The sequence below is a fragment of the Rhea americana genome, unplaced genomic scaffold (assembly GCF_003343005.1).
Source record: "Rhea americana isolate MKP2758 unplaced genomic scaffold, rheAme1 scaffold_443, whole genome shotgun sequence".
Lineage (NCBI taxonomy): Eukaryota > Metazoa > Chordata > Aves > Rheiformes > Rheidae > Rhea > Rhea americana.
Window position 1 is genome coordinate 135569 of NW_028186583.1, and position 21842 is coordinate 157410.

The 21842-nt window shown below is 39.3% G+C and overlaps 1 protein-coding gene across 1 annotated transcript in view; it reads right to left on the reverse strand.

Annotated features, from left to right (window-relative positions):
* The window catches only part of LOC146589628 (KAT8 regulatory NSL complex subunit 1-like), a 49692-nt gene that overhangs the window by 22910 nt on the left and 4940 nt on the right, over positions 1–21842 (reverse strand). The window contains exons 2-4 of the mRNA XM_085315923.1: positions 21522–21830; positions 9625–9766; positions 6240–6425 (exon numbers count right to left, since the gene is read on the reverse strand). Of these exons, the coding sequence (XP_085172049.1) occupies positions 6240–6425; positions 9625–9766; positions 21522–21830 (637 nt within the window). The remainder of the gene's footprint in view (positions 1–6239; positions 6426–9624; positions 9767–21521; positions 21831–21842) is intronic.

Here is a 21842-nt window from a genome sequence, read left to right on the forward strand (position 1 = left end):
AATGATGTTTGATGCATTTTTTCTGAAGTTTAAGATCACTTTTCACACAAGACAAAAGATTAATACAAACTGAGTTTTCCTATTTAACAAAGTAATCCCTGATCAAGTGTAAGATTTACCAGATAAAAGAAACTTTACATCTAAATCCATTTGACCTAAGATTTGAAAAAGATGTAAAGTTCCTGCCATATTGGTACTGAGCAGGATTCAGACCCCTGAACTGCCAAGTCTTCTGCAAACTTTATACCACCTTGGTAAGTCAATTAATTCCTGTGCTCAGCTTCCACTCATAGAACAGTTTACTATTGTCCTTAAATCTTACTTGTTTAGATAGCACACATATGGAACAGAGATGGTTATGGAATCAAGGCTATATAAAACAGTTTTTTAAAAGTACTAGAATTTTAGACATCTAGATTTCCTGACTCACTAGGATTACATTTTTGTTTAACACTAGACACACTGAAAATGTTACAACAATCTCTCGTAATATTCAGCTGCTTACTCAAATAATGGAATTTGGAGCTTGCAAAGCTGGCTTTCAAACAGGCATTTCATCAGGATACAGTGTGTAAATAGTCTTAAGTACTCCTTTCTTGCTTGAGTGAAAACAAACTAAAAAAAGCTTAAGGCAAACTGGGAAAAATGTGCTTAACGTGATTTGGAGGACATGAGGGCAAGAGAAGGCAGAATGTATAATTACTTAGGTAACTGAGCCCCTAGCACTCATCTGGAACAAAACAGTAACTCCTTCACTTGTGATTTCAAAGAACCTCCATATTTTTCAGGCTATTTTTAACAGAGTGAACAGACCTAAGTTCCAAATGACTTTTACAGGAACAGAAAGCAGTTAAATCCAGGAGATTGTTGCCAGTTATGCCTGGCAGAAAAGGGAAGCAGGTAGCTCTTGTAGGGCTTACAAGCAATTGTTTCTGAACATGAAATTGCAGAAAAGGAACAGTTACTTATTAATGCACTAAAATTTACTGAGAAAGTCACTGGGTAGGAACAGGATGTCTTAAAATTGAAAGTGGTGCAGGGAAGTAAAGAAAGCAAGCATATATGGCAAGGTTAGCAAATATGAAAATTATACAAAAATAAGTGACAGTGACCGAGTTTCATCTTTTTAAAGATTTTAAAATGCTAATTGACATTTACTGTATTTCACCACAAATTCTTGTGTGGGGAAAGTTATGGTATACACCTTTTCATACTGGGATAACAGTCATCAGGATGGATGGGAACGGACCTCTCTAGAAAGAATTCCTACACCTGTAAGGTACTTGCACTTACCTGCTTTGACTGTACCGAGCTTTTGGAAACTTTTCCCATTCACAACTACTGCTTAAAATCTTGCAAGTTTATAGGCAAAGCTTTTTAACTTGAAATTTTCCAGAAACTTAAAATTGTAAAAGGTTACAATTTTGCCTCATTGAGATGAAATTACACCTTCTCAAAAAGCACACACAATTTGGTCCGGGGACAGCATCAGCTATCTGCATCAACTAAGTATTTTTAAAAACTGAAAAGCAACATGAGGTTTATGAAAGCTTTTTTTTTTTTTTTTTTTTTTTTTTTTTTTTTTTAAATGAGGAGAAAAATCCCCTGGACTTTCCGCAACTAATCTGGCTAACTCAGATTAACATTCACATATATAAAAATGCAAAAATGATACTTCCAGAGTGGTATCAAATGCCATCAAAACATTCATTGCTTATCCACATAAATAAGTTATCTGTTTCTGCTTACATATGTGTATCAAACACCTTGATTTCTGAGAAGCACAGATGAAATTACACAAGAGTTAATGAGATTCACAGGAAACAAAAGCTTGAGACAGCTGAGAGCAGCACAAGTACCRCAGCACCAGTGATGCAGCCAATACTGAGCACCTTATTACTCTTCAAGTTTTCCCTAGACAGACTTATAGTTAGAAACTGGCCTTGAATTCTTCAAGGTTATTACCATTTTAGAGGACCATTTTGCCTCTTGCTGCAAGGATTTTCATTAGCTTTCATTAGCCACCAATTCAGCTACTAACTTCCTATTTACCCAAACAGCTGCAACTACTGCAGGATCCTGCAGCTTTCTCTTTCGGAGCTTCAGCACGTAGTACCAACACTACCATCCGATGCAGAAACACCAGAAGTACAAGGTACAGTGCTTGGCCGAGTGCAATCATACCTTTTTGGGTATAGATATCCCACTATACCAATGGAGAAATGGAACCATCAAGCCAATTTTTCTACCTACAGAGAAAGCATGAGGTTTTAATCAGTTTTCACAGTACTTAATACTGCTYCTGCAAGCTTCTATTCCCCTGAACTAAAATAAGGAATCAGCATAGAAACCAACAAAAACATGTAAAACATTATGGTCCAACTAAAAATAAGAGTGTTGATATGAATGTTTTCCCCCTTCCCTCTTAGTCAATGTTCTGTCCTGTGCCAAACTACTTGTGCATTAAATAACCTTCCTGGTAAAATAGTACCACTACAAAACTTTTTTTAAAAGAGAAAGCACAGTTTGAGCTACTCTTTACAGTTAAAGTGTGGGGGTTTTGGTTTTTCTTTTTTTTTTTTYCTTTGATATTTTGTCTAGAAATGCATTAAAAAGTATATTGCAATCAATAAACCACACCTACATAAATACTGCATGACCCATTGTAAAGACTTTGTATTCATTTCCACAGATACGATTCCTTTTGTCAAGATGCTCCTTAAACATTGGAAGGAAAGATCAACTCGAAGTTAGGATACTTATGTTCTCTCACTTAAGAGAAAGATCTTGCATCCTGTTTCTATAGCTGCTATGTTTGCTCTGCAATACTGAGCTACCCACTGAACTTCTCTTTCTTATTCTAAAAAATCCAACTTCAACCCAGATGGATTTACAGGATTATAGTTGTCCCATCTTCCACATTATATAGTTGAGTTTCAAAAACAAAGACTCACTGGAGCTTTATGGCTCCCATCAAAATCATTCTGAGACTCCCATTAGTTTCAACTTCTTTTGATAAATGTTGTTCTAAGGAAACGTGTCCAACTAAGACAATGGTACCAAAAAGGCAAGACTTCCTCCAAAAACATRGTGTCAAAATGGGTCAGACTAAGGGGTCAGCTAGTGCAGCCATCACATCAGCAGCAGCCATCACTGCAAGAAAACATGGCACCTATGGAATAACCCTTGCCCTCATCCATTCTCTTTATTCCCATCTTCTTGTCAAAGAACTTATGCAGAGATTTGAGTCAGACTGTATCTGGACCATAGCATTCCTTGGATAGAACCTCCATTAACTTRTTTAATCTCTTATTGAACAGTTTAATTTTGCCATAGATTAACAATCTATGTTCTAAGTTCTGAATGTAATTATTCACTGTACTTGCTTTCAGTAGACACCAATTTTTATTGTATAGTGGGAAAAAAAAAACATTCTACATTCATCACGAATCTACTGAGCACAAGCTCTTGCCTTTCTTCCCACAAAGAAGTGTCTCCAGTTACTACTCAAAATGATAAGCTGGGTTAAAAGAAAGTTTTTCCCTTAAATCCCCTGCAACACAAATAGTCTCCTARCCCTACAGCTGCAGCTTGTGACAGCTGACCATTTCACAGATTCACAGAAGTTAACGCTAAAAGCAACTGTTAAGTCACTTGGTCTAACRATCTGCATACCTACCACAAGCTACCTAGCACCATCCAAGAATGTTCCAAGCTTTCAGAGATCAAGCATTTTAATCCTTAAAAAGAAGTCCTTAAAAATATGAAACACAAAGAACATGAGTCAGAAGTACTATCAATACCAAAACACAAGCAATATCTTAAGATCAGAAGGTAAAATATTCCTAAACCATGGTTTTCCTAAACCATGGTTTTCAGCTTGTGCCTTTGCAGACTCGAGCACTTTCCAAACCCTGAACAGTAAATGTAAGCTTCACAGTAGATTTGTTTTTCTTTATTTTAGAGGGTCTTTCGTAGACCCCTAAACTCACGGATCAAAAGCTTAAAATTACTGGCCTTTGAATCGAGCAGGCAAGCCAAGACCAACACTACAAGAGATGCCAAAAAACCTAAGGCCACGTCAACATGATCTTGAAGGAAATTCCTCTCTGGCTTCAGCACTCAGGTTTACTTTGATTGCTGAACTCCAGTAACACATTACTAAATACCTGAGCAATCTTCTGAGCCACCCCAAAACATTAGTCTTTGAACTCTGTAGTCCACGTTTCAGATAGAAATCAAAAACATACTGGGGAAAAGAAATGATTCCTTCCAATCTTTCGGAAAACAGTATGGCACACAGGACGATCCATAAACTGCCTCAGTGCATGGCTGCAGGCATTACAAATTTGCCAACAGCAATTCAGGCAGTCCTTCCCCCATCTTCTGCCCACCAAGAAGAGAGACAAATTGATTTGCACCAAGACATATTAGTCCATTAAATTGTCTTAAGGATGGAAAATAACTGAGGTCTAGGAAGGATATCTAAACATACGGGGAAACRTGTTGAGAACCCCCAAAGACTCTGCCAATTTCCAGCAACTTGCTGTTCCAGGACTTTTTGAATGAAAAGTAATGGCCTTTTATGCAACACCTCTCAGCATATTTCTCATCTTCTCTGGTCATCTTAAAACCATTTATCATCCATAATATCCAATAATAAGGAATTCCATGGCTTGTTCCACACAAATTATGAATAAGTGAATTAAGGTCAGACTCCAAAGTCAGAAAATAAGAGTAAACTAACCACACACCTCAGCACAGCTGCATCCCCCTTGCATATATACATTTAAAAAAAATCATTATGAAGTTGCTATAGCATTTTTGAGAGAAACCTAATCTCCTTTTTGATTTCAGCAATATCAAGTTGCTATTTCTCTTATGCTCCATTGTTTAAATCATTCATGTCTTACAAAGTAGCCTTGMAAGTTCCACTTTACTCACTGAGAGAAAACACTCTGGGCAGCTAAGCACAATGTGGTTCTCATAACATCCAGCTGAAGGCTGCTGTTGCGAAGACAGTTTCAGTTTAATTTATCTTTATACTTYCACAGACCTCTAAAGGATACTCCCTAGAGAACCTCAACTTAAAACTGCAGTTGATGAAAGGATCACTGATCACAAAGAAAAAGTCTCTCCAATTCTACACTATTTATTAGCTGGTTGGAAATTACTCATTTAATCCRTCAGATACTTGGTGTCAGAGGGAGGGAACATGTTTTCCAAGCCAGAAATGCAAGGGCGATTCTCAGACATCTAGCCCCTATCATCCCCTTTTCAGCTCTCCCCCAACAAGAAGCAGCTGTTCTAACCATGATTTTAACAGAATCAACTACATTCCTGGTACTACACCAAAACTGCTTGGAAGTAAAACCCATGATTCCTTACTCCAACTTTCCCATCATCTACCAAATGACTACAGCTGATCTTCAGATTTCTTGGGGGGGGGGGGGAAATCAAGTCAGAAATTTGTATGTGATCAACTCACCGGAGTTTTAGGTCTCAAGTAAAACRGTCAAAGCAGTTTACCATCCTCAGACTATGACTAACTTCCACTTCTGCCTACCCTCTACACCTAGAGATGAACATGACTGTACTATCACCACAGCTGTCTCGTGTATTTTGCTAAGAAAAGCAATTTAATAAATTTTAAAAATTATCAGTCAATTTGCCATAACAAGTATTGTTTTAGACATACATACTGGACACACAGAATTTCAGTGAAATTTATCTTCTTCTGCTACTGCTCTTGGGTAACTGAGTTCAAGTTTCCTAYATCACACACTTTTCCTTGTGGCACTGGCTTCTGCTCAGCGAACATACAAAGTAACAACATAAAAACYGAGCCTTTATAATCATGTTCTAAAGCTCCAGAGATAAATTAGTAAGGCTTTAAAATTCCATTTTTAATAATGTTTATCCACTCAATTTGACTAAAGCAAGAATTTAAGGATATGCAAAAAATGCAGGAGGTTTCTAAAAGCAAAGGGTGAACCAAGTTCAGTTATCATACGTCAAATACAAAATACTGGTTTGCTGGTATCAGCTGAGGTATTTATATATGAGAAAAATTAAAAAATATAAACATTAAAATAGTAGAGACCCAAATTGAAGTATATGRTGTGATTTACGAACTAGCTTCTATAAATCATACTGCTGTTAAATTAAGACGTTCTTTAATGCATGGATGCTTTCTTCTTTCCTTCTGTCACTGCACAAGGTATTTCTTGAATACTAACCTGCTTTTCCATATTATGCAAGAAGTGGGAGGAAAGAGTATCTCCTGTAGGGCATTTTGTGATGGAAGATGAAGAGTGCAAGAGCCACTTATTCTTTTTGGAGGTCATCAGTGACACAGAACGCAGTCGGCCCTGCTGCTTCATCAAGTCTTCAGGCTGCTGGTCACCACCAAGGACTACTGGACCCTGGGAATAAAAAGTGACACACAAATTCACTCAGAGATGCCACAACCCAATCAATTATTTCTTGAAAATGCTCTAACAGGGTAGTAAACAATGAGGAGTCAGGTTTTTATAGAACATTGATAAATTCTGAATTAACAGTGTTGACCTCCAAAATGAAGCAGTTTAAAAAGGAAGTGTAAATAGACCGGTATCAGCACCTTTTGTTTTTCCTAGAAGAGCTGTCCATATTCATGGCTCACATTTAGCATGCTGSTTACAAGGTCCTCCAACTCTGCTCACAACAGGAAGATTTAACTGAAATCAGTATAAACAAAAATCAAGGCACATCAGCACCCTCAGAATGGTACTTGCRTGGTGTCATTGGCCATAGACCAGCAGAGACTGGTGACTGCTGTTTTAGTCTACACTCTTCAGACAATTTGGATCATTCAGAATAKCAGGGCAGTAATTAATGAGTAAAGCTCAAAGGTAAGGGTTATCAGGATAAGGACTACCATTTTCCCTTCACAGTTTCGCATTTTCTTTACAATGGTTGAGGAGAGAGAGCCACTCYGCAGTCCACAAGCTCCACTGCTCCAGACACGTCATCCCCTCCCCCTTACCTTAGTTACTGTATGCCTTGTGGCACATAAGCAATGCTCAACTCACTAACCCATTTCKCCTGATAATTAAACTACTGTTGAGTGCAGAGAAAGTTCTTTCCTGTACTAGCAAAACATCTCCCTAGTAAAAGATACAGGTTGGAAGTAGTTGGAAAGTTAGCATTCCTTCAGGGAGAGTTAAGGTTAATCACCAGGTAGTTTTAGCACAGGTGCTATGAAGTGCAGACTAAACACATGCTTGTGAATGGAAGAAAGTATTACATAGAACAATCAACTTATTGACATGAATATAAATGCATRGAACATAACCATTGTAACTGCTTGAGAACAATAGCTACTTAATAGTAAATTCAAGATAAACCAAAGCTCATTTGAAGAAATGCTGAAATAGATAAGACAAGTTGCAGTTACTTTTAAAAAAGTGTTTCAAAACATCTGAAAAGTTGATATTCCTCTGCATGTTATTGTGCTGTTTAGAGATTAATGTCATAAAAAGTCTCAGACTCTTAGGAACTATTATCTGTCATAGAGCTGCAGCATAATTTAGGTTGGAAGGTAACTCTGGAGGACATCTGGTCCAAGCCTCCCCTCAAAACAGGTCGCTCAAGCCTTGAGTATCCCCAAAGATGGGGCTCACACTACCACTCTGGGCACCTTTACTAATATTTGATCACCCTTATAGCAAGCTTCCATGTTCAAATTTATAATCATTGCCTCTTGTCCTAGCACCATGAGCCTCTGAGAAGTGTCTGGCTCTATCTTCTCTATACTTCCCCATCAAGCAGGGCAGCAAGATCTCCCCTTCAMCTTCTCAAGAAGGACCAAACCCAGTTCTTTCAGTCTCTCCTTGCACACCATCTGGTCCAGCCCCAACCATCTTGACACATTGGAGCAAGTTCAGCAGATGGCCATCAATGTCTTTCATGTACTGGCAACTCCAAAACTACACACTGGATTACAGATGTGGTCCCATAAGCAAAGTCAGTTTAAGACATGTTTTTCCCCCCTCAAAGATCTGAAAAGAGAGACCTGCCCATAAAGCAGCAGCTTCACTTTTTTTTCTATTGGAGATTGTTTAACTTTCCTGGTTTAAAAAAAAAAAAATCACCACAAGACAGCTGTCCCTGTCACTGAAGTTCAGCTAGCTTTTATTTCCTTTTTAAATCTCATCTTTTTTATTGATCAGATATAACATACTYTCCTGTATGCACAGAACAACGGTAATAGAAATTAGGGCTTACAACTAACRTATCACTAATCCCAATAGTCACATTAGCAATCATTCCTGTCATATACGTGTGGGAAAAAAAAATAGCACAGACATGCTTTGAATTGAAGGGACAACAAAGGACCCTTAATGGGACACGCTTCCAGAAAGTATTTGCTATTTATAATTAGTCTGTTCTGGAAATACACCAAAGCTGTAACCATCCAATGGCTGTTTGATAAGCTGGGTGGTGTGATCTCTCAGAGGAAACAGATAAAAGCCTAGAATTGTAGAAACTGCATTACTGTTATCTGACTGCAGGCTTCCTTCTCCTGAAATCTTGCAGGACCACCTACAAAAGAGGAAAAAAGGTACAGGGACACTACTCTATCTTTTGTTCTCTCATGGACACATTATACCCCAGYAGAATGTAAAGTTTTAAGTTTATCAAAAAGTGGCTCAATATATTTGATTTATAAAGCTGATGCAAAAGGAACATGCATTTATCCAGGAAAAATATACACATATATAATAAGGTCAATACTTAAAAAACCTGCCAATTTCTCATCCAGAAAAGAAYGGAGAAATAAAACTGAAGACAAGTACAAATCCTCACACACTGTTCTTTCCAAAGTCTAAGGAAGTGAGCATTGCACTGAGAGCCAAATAGATTCTTATTATTTCAGATTGGAACATGCCAATGACTTCAAGACTTCAAAAGTACCTTGAAAGGATAACTAAAGAGTTTCCAGAGGCTTCTGCCGTAGGCTGAGAGGTTCTTAAAAGGGGRAAATCCCAAAGAGCATTTCAGGTTTTGAAGATGGAAAGCCATGTTTAAATTTCTCTCCAGAAAATCTAGCCACTCACATGTAAGTATCGTTCTACTCAAGAATTAAGTATCCATCCTATCCTTGTTCTATCATAATACTTCAAAAGAAACTTTAAAAGGTAACATCCTAAAAGGAAAACACAGGGCTTGTATACACACCTGAGATTTAAAGACTAGTGTGCTTTAAATAACACTTTGCAGTGGGCATCAAGGTGTACACCTCTGCTACGAAGCAGCAACATCCACAAGGTGCACTGRTGCTCTGCCAAGTTAAACTGACATTTGAACGTGGTGCTTGGTGTCTTAAACCATCATGGAAACCCGTTCTCATCAATGACCTGCTGATGAAATCACCTCCCCTTCCCTCAGGGAGCTCTTACTTCAGTCTTAGTGAAACAGACAAAAGTCACAGCCCTCAAAAGATACAGGTAACATCTCCTAGGGAAATRGGCTAGCTCAAACAGCTTTTCCATCTGCTTTTATTTCTATAGCAAAAGCAATATATTCYACACCACCAGTCGAGGGAACTTTCCAAGTCACAAAACAGATGGCTGAAATTACCTTGTTAGCACGAAGTTGCTTGTAGATATCTGTCTGCTGTCTTATTCGATATTCTAAGTCGGAAATTTGTGCCTGCAGCCATGTCCAACGGCAGATAATGGCTGCTCTCTCCATTGCCCATTGACACTCTGCATGATGATGTCTGAAAAGCAACAGTTTGCCTGTGCTTATCATTAAAGTAAATTAGTTGCACCGACAACAACAAAAAAAAATCACAGAAACTGGATATAATGCATTGTTCTTAGATCACTTCAGAGTTCAATACAGAACCAATGAATTTTTCCCCACAAATACTATCAATAACAAGCCTTGTTACCAGCCTCTATCCAAGATGGAATGGTCAATTCAGTTCAACTGTGCAACAAAATATATAAAGTGAGAGGCAGATTTTGACTATCACAAACCAAGGCAACAGTCCACTTCCCTGTAGAAAAGCATAGAAAGATTTCACTCCTCCATGTAAGTTTAAAGAAAAAAAAAAAAGCCCACCCTGACACCTAGGGATATACACCTAGCCTGTGTTGCRTGCCACAGAGCAGCACTAAATGTTTTTTGTGACATTCCTCATAGCTTTTTGTCTAACAYTCTTAAAAACCTCTACTGACAGAAATTCCCTATGCCCTTCAGGAAAGTACCCCAATGCTTTATCATCTCAGCTGGAAGACTTTTAGGGAATTTCCTTTGCTGTAACAGCAGATCATTCTATCAATAGGAAGAACACCAGATACCATAAAGAAAGAATTATTGGTGGTTCTTTTTTATTTTCTTTTYTAGAGTACTTAGATTAAGAGTAACTGTTGTCTTCATTCAAAGTTACCAGTTGAATGAAGGTCTACCTTGGAGAACTGCACCATAGACTGTAGCGGGTTCAGCAGCTAATATTTGAGCACTGTGCAGTAACCTTATCAACCCCCTACACAGCAGCTCTGCTTGCAGATCAGAACCYTTGGAGTACCGAGAGACGAGGGCTGACAGATCTCACTACGTCATTTTATCGTGCCCAGCACAAACGACAACCCACTGCACTCATTGTAAAACTCAGCCCAACCATTATACAAACAGGAAGAGACACACGATTAAAAACGACGACTAATGCAAACATCCCTTTTGACATGCAGAAATTTGTAGAAGCTCTGGTGTTTACAAGGGTCTACTTCTGCTATCACCAATAGTGTGTAATAGAAGTTACACAAATTTTCACAAAATTACTTCAAAATCTGTTAGTGCAGGCAGGAATCTGCCTGCACAGGAAGACAGAGAAAAAAACGTGCTCAAGTTTAATCTCTTGTTTTTTAAGTTCAGGACCACTCACTCCATCATCTGCTGTACTTTATATCAACAGCATGACTAAAGAACAAAGAACATATAACAATTTGGTCTAAAACCACTTTGTGAAGAGATTCCTTTTCATCCATGTGGAGGGTCTGCTGTGATCAGTGTAAGCATTCTAATTTTAATAAATGCATCAAGAAATTGTGTTATTTTGAACAACACATCAAACCTAAGAACAAAGTTCTGACTAGAAGAAAATATCAACTTTCTCAAATAAAGAGAAACCTTGGATWTTAAGGTTCTAGAAAACATTAGGAATCAATACGTGATCAGAGATAAAACTCAGAAGAGGCCTCAACCTAATGATGCAGCTTCAGAGTCCAGTTAGCAGATTAACGAACTACAGTCTTCTTGTTAACAAGTTCATGCCAAAATTAAGCTAAGCAACAATTCAACTGACCAAGTGCTTTGTAATGAGATTTTCCTCGGGAAAAGTTTAGTTGATAAAAACTACAGTTTTTATCTAAACTAAAAGTTTAGTTTTCAGGAAGTTCCACCTGACCATGAGGGGGAATCTCTTCCCTGTGAGAGTGACGGAGCCCTGGAGCAGGTTGCCCCGAGAGGTTGTGGAGTCTCCTTCTCTGGAGAACTTCAAGGCCTGCCTGGATGCGACCCTGTCTACCATGCTGTAGGTGACCCTGCTGAGCGGGGAGGTTGRACTAGATGATCTCCAGAGGTCCTTTCCAACCTTCCTCTTCCAAAGATCAGGGTCTTTTTATGTTTTTCAAATACAACACGGTGAGACCACATCGTTTCAAATACCTCAACACACCAGAGCATCTAACCTGTTCTCAAATTGGCAGTACAACATATCAGAAAGCTTAAGGCGTACAGTCTTATTTTATAGGACAAAAAGCAAGMATAGTTCAAAAGCAGCTAGTAAAAAAAAAAAAAATCAAATCTCTACAAAAAAAGATGTCTAAAAGCTGAGAAAAAGAAAAATAGGAAAGAATTCTAAGGCTATCATGTCTATAGAAAGACGAAAAGCTAATTTTCGTCTGAAAGCTTCCTCAGAATTGCTGCTTTAGCATAAGAAGCCATAGAAGTAGCAGTACACAGTGTAATATATATATAAAAAAGTAATAATTGAAGTGGTCTATAKCCATACAATCCTTGAATATTTAGTGCTGGATAGAGTGGTCTCACTTTTTGCATCTCAGCTGGCTATATTATAGTGTAGATGAATATGGGAGGTTGATAAGCAACTGATACCAGGTCACCTGTTCAGCTTGCAGCTGTTTAGGCACTCTTCTCTCTACAAAAGTCCATTTTTAGTCTTTTTGCCAAGGAATCTGCTATACTACTTTTACTTTTTCTGTTAACATCTTGAATATACAGGTTAATCCCTTCCAATTACTTTAAGAATTAACTGCAACAAATACAGTAAACAAATAAAATCTTAAGATGCACCTTATTAATTCTCTCAAATCCAGGTGAGTCCCTAGAAAACCTGAAGTAAAAAACAGTATGCTGCAATTAGAGTTTTGAAATCCAAGTTCCTGTACTATCAATATGTTTCAGAATTTATTTGTACAGAGAATTAGGAAAAGAAAAATGCTATTATATGAAAAGGAGTCTATAACAGAAGCAAGTTATTAGTAACAAATTGCCCTTGGGAAATTCGTAAAACTAATTAGATCAGACATAAGCATTCTGAAAAAAAATTCCAAAACTTGTGAAGCACTCATATGAATAATCGGTGACATTCATATTTCATTTACTACCACCATTACACAATCATCATGAGGACATCACCATCCTTGGCATATCACAGCTTTCCACAGCCTTGATACCAACTGTTATATTTTAGTATCCAATCAGTTAAAACTTGAATGACTGTCAAATAGATTTTTCTATCTTTCTCTGGAGCAAGAGTAGCACACAGACAAGTACTGAAATAAGAAAATCACAGARAAGTTGAATTTAGTCATCAATGTAAAGTAAAATGGTATAGGTCTACCATTTGATAAAACTGCAGAAGAATTTTTCAAAGGATTAACAGGTAGTAAGTTTCTGGAGTTGGATCACTTAGTTTCACAGAAGAAAAAACACACAGAGGAATGAAATGGCTCACTTAAACATTCCAGTCAATGTAGTAAGTTTACCCACTCCACGCATATATACTTCAGTAAGTTCATGACTCGGCGCATGGGACATTCCTGTTGCTAACAGTACAGCATTTATCAGAGAAAATATTGGTGGATCCAATCAGTATCATCTTGTGTRCATATGTAGCTATGTAAACGAGAATGACATTTTCACAGAAAGTCAGAGTTATAGCAGAAAAACCTAAGATCACCAAGATGAGCAGCCACAGAAAAGGCATAAAACCACCCATTTTAAGCAAGCTTTGCTTATCTACCGGCAGACACCTCTAAAGCTTTCACAGAACAATTCACACAGTACTGCTGTAGCTACCTGACCCAGCCAGAGGAGCCATGCACTCAGTTAGCTCTAATAGTTTCTCTGGCAATACACAAAACACGAAGTTAAATTTTTCCCTTCTGAAAGCCCTCATCTGCAATAACTGCTGTGTTCACTTCTCCCCTAGCTATTTTTGCACTAGTATTGACAAGAGAATGTGCTTACTGACAGCATGACCCTGACAATGAATACCAGGCAGTTTCTTCCCAAGTGACACACCTGCCACTACTAARGTCTTAAAATACCTACGGAAAATAATCTGTTGCATAAAGAACAGACAACAAGCCAAAACAATGCCTTAAATTATTACCTCTTCTTTAAGTATTTTGATGAACAAGGCCATTCACAAAGATGCAGTAATTGTTACTGACTTCTTGCTGAGCTTGGAAAACTAGACTTTTGTTTTCTGGAGATGTCTACCTTGCCTGTAGTTTTTCAGGAAGCTTTCTCTCTTCCTCCTGGCAATGACTTAAAGTTCACCAGATCTAATGAATTAAAAATACTAATTTTAAAATGAAATGAAAGGAACTGCAAAAGCCTTGGGTTACAGAAATAGTTGTTCATCTGCAACTGCATGCATGAGATGGGGGGGGGGGGTTAAAGCTAGGTTTTGTGCATCTATATAAGCCTCCAAAAAATACACATTCAGATTACTAAACAGTATTGCAARAAAATAGAATATGGATACGACATCTTGTAATTAAACAGGTATGCACCCTACAATCTGGAAGTGAGTTCAAATTGGTAAGCTACCATTCCAGGAGGAAACACCAATACCTTTTCTTCCTCATTGGTGATATTTTTCAGCGAAAGGTTTCTGAACTTTTTTTTTTTTTAATAATTGTGAGTACTGCAGTCCTCGTGATATGATGAAGCGATTCCAAGTAGAATCACTTGCCTCAAAGAACATAAGCAGGAGGTAAATCATTTGAGCATCCCAGATGAATTTCATTCGCACAACGAACTGCAGTCATGACATGACACGCATGCAGAAGCAGATTATGGAGTCCTAGAAACTTCACGTGATTTCTCCTTTCCCACATGAACTAGCTCTTCCCTCCACCAGAAGAGGCATTCTACTTCAGAACCTGGCAGAAACTACTCCCAAGTAAGGCAGAAGCTGCATAAGGCAGGGGAGAGACCAACTATTAACAAGTCATTTATCACTATGCAGGACAAACGTTTCCAAAGCCCTTCGTCCCCTAAAGCAGTGCTAAAGTTTAACAAGTATTTCTACCTGTCCATCAAAAAGAACAAACAGTCTGCAAAATTGTTTAGGAGATGCAAGTTTCCGACTGCAGTACAGTTTGACACGCACCAGAGGCCAAGACAAGGCTGAAGGCCTTTCAGCTATCACTGGGCTCGTGATAATACCACAGTATTTTGTCTTACCTCCACTTCTCATTGCAAAAAAAGACCTGCCTTCAGAGGAAAGTTTCAASTGCTTCTGAGGCAAACTTGCTGTGTTTTCATCTGATACCAATATTCTGTGCAATTCCTAAAACACATAACATTTCTACCAATCACCTTGACATCTGAAGCACTGGCATCACGCTGCATATATCTAAGACTTTGATGACTACAATACAGCAACAGAGAAATAAGTTTAGCCTGTAAATCAGGATCATTTACTCTTTAGTGATGAATTACAGAAGTAAATATATTCCTAATAGTTTAGAAATGCCATTTTAAGCACGCACACCATATAGTGGAAACAGTATTAATGCTCCTGAACAGTCTAAATTCTGCTCTTAATACCAGGAATTCCTTAAGAACATAGTATTTTCTCTTAACAATGGTAAGGTCAAGAACTCAATTCCTGAAGGTTTTAAAGGGCTTAACGTTCTCAGAAATTACCCTGCAAGCAATGGAATCAATGAAGTTAACTTCTAACTGATCTGTATTCTATAGACTCCATTTCCCATCAGATAAGCCTGGCTTCTCCCTGCTTGCCTGTGCTGTGCCTTCCCTCAACACAACCAACAAGCAATGACTAGTCCAAAACTAGMGTATGGTAATTGGCACACATTTGACTTGTCAGCCACTAACAACCATCTTCCTGCAATTACGAGCACAAGTTTGAACCGCTGTTTTCATAGAACTTATACCACCTTATTCTTCAACTTCTACTTTTGCCAGAGTAAGTTCAAAAGGGATTACGAACAGTACCAAGGGAGAGCATAGGCCTCATTTCCTAAGCAAATCCTCTCAAAGACGGAACACTCACCAGCTGGTGCCTCCTTATCGTCTTTCTCTAAAGAACTGAACATTTTAGCCCCAGACACCCCCTGCTCTCCTGTCAGTGCTCTCCAACTAAATTTCAGTTTCATTTTTTAAGTTAGTATTTGTATTTATATAATTAGCTGACATATACATGGMATAAAAACTATTCCAAATCAAAGAAAGCAAGTTGCACAAGGTCCAAACATTATCTATAGATAGTTGTACATTGCACAGTGCTTTTTGTGCAATATGTATTATACATACAGAATCTTGGATATCAAACTGCAATGAACTTTGTAAGACAACTGTGCATACAAACTCTGAAGTTAAAAAAGGACAAAAAAAATACAGCATTCATCTCGTACTAAACCTGTGGATGCTTTCCAGATTCAGAATCTGAACTCAAGAACGTATCCAGATAAGGCCGTCTTTCTGTGAGGTACAATAATGTACAAAAACTAAAATAAAATCTCACTCAGACAAACTAAGCTGAAGTATCTGTTGCAGCAGATTTGTGGATGTCAGCATGAGAGTACATGCAAAGGCATACAGAAAGGCAAGCTTATGTGTAAATCCACCCTCCCCCCCCCAAAAAAAAAAAAGTGAGCTTAACCTGAAAGTCATAGCAATCTTCTTATTCCTGCTGCTTCAGACAGAACATAAAGCAGCTGATAGCGCATTGAAATTTGAAGCCGAAGTGTACAAAAAAAAAACTTCTACTTATTCAGTCTTGAAGTCATTACTTATATCAAAAGTTAACATTTCATCCAATTTCTGCATTAACAAACAAGTTGGAACAAAAATTCCTTTAGATAGGCCACTTCATGAGAGCAGATTAAATAATGCACCTATGACACAAAAACTGATTATTTAATTTTAAAGAAGATATATGGGACTGCAAAACCTCCAAAACAGCAGGAGGTCTGAGAGATTTACAGTTTTCAAAAGAAATCCAAACACATTAAGCATGCAATTTCACACCTATAATGCACAATCCACCTTCTATCCTTCAAGCTACACTAAGCAGCAGAGGAAGAAGTAGCYTCAAGCAGAAAGCCAGTCCTTTTCACAATATGCATAATCAAGGAACTAGACCAGAGGGGAAAAAAAACAAAGTATCCCCCCACCCCACTTCCTATTTGTCTAAGCTTCTCTACACTGATAAAACTCGGTCAGATATATTAATTAGCACTAAATTTTGAATCTCAGGCTCACCATTTAGAAATAAAGCCCTCTTAAAAGGAATTAGTCTCAGGGGAATGAGAATGATCTTAAATGATGCACGGGTAAAATTAGAACATAATCTCCACCCCACAATGAAAGCCTGAGTTCTTCAGTAATGTCCATGTTAGGACTTGCTGCATACCATTTAACTAGGAGATACATCAATGCAAAATTAGCATTCTAATATACAAAATAAGCCTTAAACAAACTTTTTTTTTCTTAAACAAGATCCAAGCCTAGTATCTCTGRRWACAAGGAGAAAATAAATGCAGTATCACAAGGCTTCACCCCTAAATAAACGGGAGAATTTCTAGACACTTGTGTCATTTTACATTATAAGTTACATTATAATTTTACATCTGAAGAGTCTTTCCTTAAGAACACACAGATGACATCATCACAATTAAATGTTAGATTTGACATAGCAACAATCGTATGTCTTTGTTTTACTAGAATGCTAAAAACATATACATGAGTTAAAAACCTCAATGCAAGAGGATACGTTTGTTCAACTGACCATGGCTCCAGTGCCAAGAGGGACATGGGCAGCACCGCTGCCTCACCTGAATAACATAATATGATGYGTTGCATTGGTTAGAGAGGAAGATGCAAATAAGGTCAATACAGGCTAGGGGCTGTCCCATCTTTTCCATAAATCTATACTAGAACAGCCACACATTCCAAAAACAAACACTCCTCCTCCAAATCAGTATTTCTGTTATATAGCTGAATTATGAAACAGCATTAAGAGATTCACAGAAGTATTCAATCAACTCAGCATTAACCAATCAAAGTCTCCAACTCTGGTAAAACTGAAAAGCCTTGTCTTTATACCACTCACTCCATATGTGCCTTTAAAAGGTTTAAATAACAGCACATTAACTATACAGTTAACAGAGCAAGCTCAAAAACATCAGCAGACACATACTGCACCTTAGGGCATTATACAAATCACTATAAATCACATAACTGAACGGAGATTTGCTGGTGCTACCAATTCACCCTTTAATTAAGGATGCCTAACATTTTCCAACTGATTGTCATTTCCATTTGTTTATAGCACTCAAATCATTTGGATTGAAGCTGTTATTTAGATAAGCTTTCCTGGAAATACTCACCTGAAATCCAGCAGAAGTTAAGTGTTTCTGCTGTAGTTCAGAATTAAGAAATAACCATTTCTTAACAGCCATGTTTCAGAARTACACAGTTTATATGGCAAGGCCATAGACCGATATAAAGAGAAAATAATGAAGAGCTGCCTCTTCAGTCATCAGCATCCMATTCACTGAACAAAGTATGGGTTCTTGGGAAAAACATGGCAACATAACCAAAACCATCATAATATACACCACCAAAAAAAAAAAAAACGCAGTTACACAATCCTAGTATTTCCTGATGGAATAGCCTGGAAACATTGATGTTGTAGGGGTTTTTTTTTGTTTGTTTGTTTTGTTTTTTTAAAAGAGAGTGGAATTATGCCAAAATCAGGAAAAATATTTTAAAACAATTGTGTTTTTAAATACCTTTACTAAAAATAAACACATAACACCCCTTTGAAGCATTTTAGTTCTTATAAAAATCCAAACAAAATTGCATTCAAAGGAAACTATATTGCACAAATCCATAACAACAATTGAATGTGGAATGCATCTTCAAATTTTGCCTATTTCTAGATGTGCARTGAGAGATATTTTCTGGACATACAAGCCAAAGGAAAAGAAAAAAAGATCAGCCCCATCCTTCACCACTGAAGCAGGAGTAAAAACTGCTAARTACATTATAACTTTATGAAGCTGCTGCCTTGAACTCATGAGAATTTTTKGATCTATTTCTGAATGACAAGTAATAAATTTGGACTTCTCTCTACCTTCTCCTTTCTTTTAAACAAAGAGAGAGAAGTAGAAAAACATCCATACAAAGACATAACTCCCTGGCTGCTGCCCTCTAATCTGATGCCTTCTCGGCCACCTGGTAGGTACATTTTTCCAAGAAACACCCTTTCAGCCATTTTTTTGCGTCCTCTATCCTCATACTAATACCTCTCCAAGTGGCTGTCACTTCTTATCATTTTTCAATGCTGCTGTCAAAATCCTGAGGGAAGGAGAAATAGTTCATTTCCARTTTGCTAATGCTTAGGAAAGCTGCAAGGATCACCAGAGACAGGAATGCAACTGTGGAAAGAAGAGTGTGCAGAACTCCAGAGATTTCCACCTGAATAGCCTGCAGGTTCTGAAGCAGAATAAGGACAACTAATATGTAAAACATTTACTCATCTCAGAGTGACAAATAAAGGATAAGTTATATCAGGAACAGCAGCACTAAGAAAAAACATAGCACCTAAAATTTACTAGGCAGCTCGAATGGCAAAATATAGGCTACATAAATCTAGAAGATGCCATCTCCTTTCCCTTCCTTCCCTTTCCCTTTTTTCCTTCCCCAAGTTAGCCACCCCAGTTTCCACTCAATAAGTCACCTGAGGGTGGAGAGAATAGTTATTTCAATAGAACAGATAAAAAAGAGGTCTCTCTAACATATGTCTCTTCATATGTGTCTAAGGCTCATTATCCCCTCCCCTCAAAAAAAAAAAAAAAAAAAAAAAAAAAAAAAAAGCAATCTCAGAGTACTCCACAAATGAAACTTCTTGAGGTTTGAACATCACTTAGATAAAGGATCCGATACATAAATCGAACTACTCAGCACATAGAGCTGGCAGAAATAAAGGTCACCTGACTTCACAGTCTGTATTAATCACTAAAATTACTAAATGAAACTTCGAGGTTTGAACATCATTTAGATAAAGGATCTGATACATAAATCAAACTACTCAGCACATAGAGCTGGCAGAAATAAAGGTCACCTGACTTCACAGTCTGTATTAATCACTAAAATTACTATACAGAACCATTGCTGGTTCAGGTCTTTCCTAAGAAAACAGTTTAGTGTTCCCAAGAGCTTAGCAGCAGTCAAAAGAGGTAGTCCTGCCCCCCCCCACCCTCCAGTCCAACAGCCCCTCCTTGAAACTGGATGTCGTGAGTTTAGGTGTTTGCTGAGAGAGAAAAGTGACAGAACTGTTCATTTTTCTACAGACCTGGTTTTCTGACAATGTCACACYATTAGTCCCTCCCCAGGGAGCCAACACAGCTATGCCAAAGGGAGAGCGCAGAGTTGGGGCAGAGAGGGGGCCACCTTCTGCCAGCAGCTAGCTGGCTTAGCTGCAGCAAATTACATTCTTAAATGCATCACACAAACTCAGTTTTTGGAAATAACATTAAGAAAAAGATAAAGATCTTATCTGCTCTAAGCACAGACTAGTTTTCAGACTACTGGTCGCTTCACACAAAAAAAGCAAAACTGATCATTCGAAAGTCCTGTGTGTTTATAGCAACACACAGCCCACCACTGAAATCAGTAATTCTGTAACATCTATAACARCTAGAGCATTTCAGAAACATTAGTATTTCAAAAATACTTTAAATTGGTTTTGGAATAATATAAAAGACCACTATCAATGCAGACACTGGGCTCCAGAAAGGTGAGCAGAATGTTTTCTTCCTTCAGAAAGATGAAGACCTTCTCCTGTTATCATCTGTTTCTCCCCATTTGGGATGTCTTGTTCCACAATCAGTTACCTTTTGGTTAGCCTCTCCGTGTTATCACAGAATYAGTAAGGTTGGAAGGGACCTCTGGAGATCATCTAGTYCAACCTCCCCACTCAGCAGGGTCACCTACAGCATGGYAGACAGGGTKGCAGCCAGGTGGGCCTTGAAGATCTCCASAGAAGGAGACTCCACAACCTCTCGGGGCAACCTGCTCCAGTGCTCYGTCACTCTCACAGGGAAGAAATCCCCCCTCACGGTCAGGCAGAACTTCCTGTGCTTCAATTTCTGCCCATTGCCTCTTGGCCTGTCACACGGGACAACTGAAGAGAGTTTGTCCCCGTCCCCTTGACACCCTCCCTTCAGGTACTTGTACACATTGATGAGATCCCCCCTCAGTCTTCTCTTCCCCAGGCTGAASAGGCCCAGCTCTCGCAGCCGTTCCTCACAGGGCAGGTGCTGCAGCCCTCTGATCATTTTTGCAGCCCTACGCTGGACTCTCTCCAGTAGCTCCATGTCTCTCTTGGACTGGGGAGCCCAGAACTGGACACACTAAATGTTATGTTACCACAAGCAGCCCTACTCTACCTTCATTTAGTAGACAGGGGCCAAACCTTGTCCTTTTTYCCTCCCCAGTTACATCAGCTAGTCTAACAGAAGGTCACCACTTCTTTCAAACCTGGTTTAGCTCACATCCTTAAACAAGGATGAATACAACAGCATTACACTGTAAAGAGGCAGGCACTGCAACAGCTGTTTAAACAAACCACTTCACAAGCAAAGAAATAATAAAAATATTGGTAGTACATGCAAATAGAGTATATATTTGTATACAGCATATGCCAAGGCTTGTCCAACACTACCATCTTCTCCCRTAACGTGCCATGAACCGTCTCAAGCCTCTTTTCTCCTACCACATCACCACCCCAGCGCTGCTCTCCGGGACGAGGCTCCAAACGCTGTCGCAGCACCAGGCCAGACCACAGGCACGGCACCACCACCCGTTTCCTTCCCGCTTCCCGGCCTTTCCCCTCGGAAAAGCAGCCAGGGGGGCGGAGAAGGCGCGGGGGGCGGCGGCGGCACCTCCCCGGTACTCACCGCGGGGAGGCCGCGGCGGGGCGCCGTCGCCCCGCGCTCTCGCCCTCCGTCTCGGTGTCGTCGCCGGAGCCGCCGCCGCCGCCGCTGCTGCTGCTGTCGGTGGCGTCGGAGTCGCAGGCGCCCTGCGTGGCGCGGAGGCGGGCGGTGGCGCTGGCCACCAGGAGCCGCAGGTCGGGCCCCAGGGCGGGGGACAGGCCGCCGCCCGCCCGCCCCAGGTACCGCGCCAGCCCGGCCAGCTGCTGCCGGACGTGCCGCTCCACCTGCCGCGCCTGCAGCGCCCGCAGCCGCCGGCACAGACGCCGCGCCCGGCTCCGCAGCGCG